This window comes from Hevea brasiliensis, chromosome 17 (genome assembly GCF_030052815.1).
Source record: "Hevea brasiliensis isolate MT/VB/25A 57/8 chromosome 17, ASM3005281v1, whole genome shotgun sequence".
Taxonomy (NCBI): Eukaryota; Viridiplantae; Streptophyta; class Magnoliopsida; order Malpighiales; family Euphorbiaceae; genus Hevea; species Hevea brasiliensis.
In genome coordinates this window covers 55,450,089-55,452,669 of record NC_079509.1, presented here as the reverse complement: position 1 = coordinate 55,452,669, position 2,581 = coordinate 55,450,089, and the positions used below count along the sequence as shown (strand labels likewise).

Below are 2,581 nucleotides of genomic sequence, written 5' to 3'. Positions count from 1 at the left end.
AATCTTAAAGATGTAAACATATAATTCAAAATTAGAATATTTGGATATAATTTGACTTTTTTGGTCTGATAGACTTACCAAGCATCCTTATCAACTGGTTTATAACTATCAATTTCTTTTTAAATTTTATCATTTATAGCTGCTCCAATTAAATAACAATCAACTACATCAGTATGAGCCTAAACCAATAATCATCAATTTAATCATGAATATACCATCAGAAACGTATTGCCATTAAAAGCCAATTAGTGGTGGCTACATGTTCAACAAGTCTGTCCATCTCTCTAACCACCATATTCTCTGCTTCTCTTGTATTTGTGAAAAATGAAAGAATTTTAATTGAAAACTGAATAATTTATTTTTTAAAATTAATTATTATTATGTATCAAATTAAAGTTAAAAATATGAAATATAAATAAAATTGAGTAAGAAATGAGTTTAGATATTAGAAAAATTAGTTCATATTTTTGGTACTTCAACCCAATTCTCATGGGTTCAACAGTCTTTTCATTACTATATTACTTGTGATTTCGAGCACTTACGAAATTAGAGTATCATTACTGAAATATTTATCTATGCAATTTAGATTCTCAGGTTGTGAATAGAGAGATAACAGGGGAAAGAGAAATTAATTGTAAAATATTATTTTTAATAAATTTAAATTTTTTTCTTAATAAGTGTTAAATTAATAGATATAAAATATAAAATATAAAATAGTCTATAAATCAGCTATTATATGTCATAGGAGATTTCTATTGCTTAAATTAAAGATGAGCATTTTGTATGACAAATTAAAATTTAGGTACTTCATTATTACATACCTTTAAGTCAAGGTGCTTACTAAATAATTTGCCCAATTTTAGTATTACTTTTCCTGTCAACAATTTTAACCGCTTTTAAATTTCAGAATTTTGCTATTATAGAAAGAAAAGTAATTGCACACCACAAGAAATTAGTAAATAATAGATTAGAGAAAGGAAATCAACAGTATAGTTTGAATATATTTATGAATGAATTACAGTGATCATGTCACTAAATTGTGGCCCCATCGTATTACATTTTTTACTCGTGATGAAGCCATATCAATATATATTACAGAAATAATAATAAAAAGGAAAATTACAATTAAATATCCAAAAATTAATTAACTCGTATGTATTTGTAAGATTTTCAATCTCTAATTAATAAAAAAAGAAAAAAGACAATAAAATCAAGGAATTAATTACCTAAGGTATATGATATAATTTAGAAGGTTTAAGATTACTAGTAACGTTGAAATACTTCAATGTCTGAATCCACTTCTCTTGATTCTTCAGAAGGTGAACTGCAATTGTGTCTGGCCAAAGCTCATGCGTACACCTTGTGGGTGGCTCTGGAAAATTGTACATTGACCACTTAGCATTATATCTATTCTTTGCTTTGTGCCCTTCTCTGATCCAGTCTCCAAAGACTTTGTCCTCTGGCCCTTCCGTATGGTTCTTTGGAACTTCAGAATCCCTAATCCACTCCACAATGTCCCATGAAACCATATACCCCATCCCAGACATATAATGCACAAAAGGGTCCATGCTAGGGCATGGAATAACATAACCATAGTACAAATCTTCTCTAGGCAATGGCTTTAGTGACTCCACTAAGTTTTCTAACCTAAAATAAGTATCATCATCAGCTTTCATCACATAATGGTATGGAGGGTATGGCCTATCTGTGTCGTTTAATATTTCTGGCAAGCTTGAAAAATAAGTATAGGTCTTACCCTTGTTCATGTTCTCTTTGCAATTGAGGATGATAATATCATCGTAACGCATTATCTCTAGTGCAACAAGTACTTTTTGATCTTCCTTTGTTAGATTGCAAAACACAAACTTTACGTCAACTTGTGCACCCATCGGAGATTGCGTCCCGTATATTAAACGAAGAAAATGCCGGCGCTGATATTGGTCTGGAAGTGTCAAGATGCCAATGAGTATGCGAATATCGTCAGAGGAAGAATTTGTAGCAAGAAAATTGGTAGAAGATGAATTAGAGGATTGATATGGAAATTTCTGAAAAGCACATCTACCAAACTTCAATAAGCTATCAAATCGAACTTCATTGATAGAAGCCAACACACAAAGAAAGAAGATGAAGATCAAAGAGGAGAATATGAATCGTTGCCTGTCGGGCCTCGCACTTTTCATGGTCATTAGATTCTTAGGTGATCGGAGAATGGTATGACCGAAGGCTAGCATGTGCATGTGGAGAGGGTTTCTGAATCTAAAGTTGATATAAATAATTTCTAAATTTTCTTAGATACAAAGCATAAGTTGGCAATTTCGTGCTATTTAGACTATCACCACTTAGACTTTTATTCCTCTAAGGAAGGTATTGGGGAAAAATAACATGGGAAGAACGGATATATTACCATTATGTCCTTGACATGGAGGAGATAATTCGATGCATATTAAGGAGTTTTTAGTCTTCTTCACAGATTGCCCTCTTATTTTCCTTCAATTAGGGCGTGTATTTGAAGTTTGTATTTGAATTTCAATACAAATGAAGTGCATGTAAGGAGGCTAGTGAAGAATTGTGGTATTGTGCC

At 31.5% G+C, this 2,581-nt stretch overlaps 1 protein-coding gene across 1 annotated transcript; it reads right to left on the bottom strand.

The window, feature by feature from the left end:
* Nucleotides 1-1,069: 1,069 nt before the first annotated feature.
* Nucleotides 1,070-2,353, bottom strand: LOC110646098 (uncharacterized). Its single transcript, XM_021799435.2, has one exon. It carries the CDS (start codon nt 2,235-2,237, stop codon nt 1,227-1,229), a length of 1,011 nt encoding a protein of 336 aa, XP_021655127.2. The 5' UTR covers nt 2,238-2,353; the 3' UTR covers nt 1,070-1,226.
* Between the last annotated feature and the right edge of the window lie 228 nt (nt 2,354-2,581).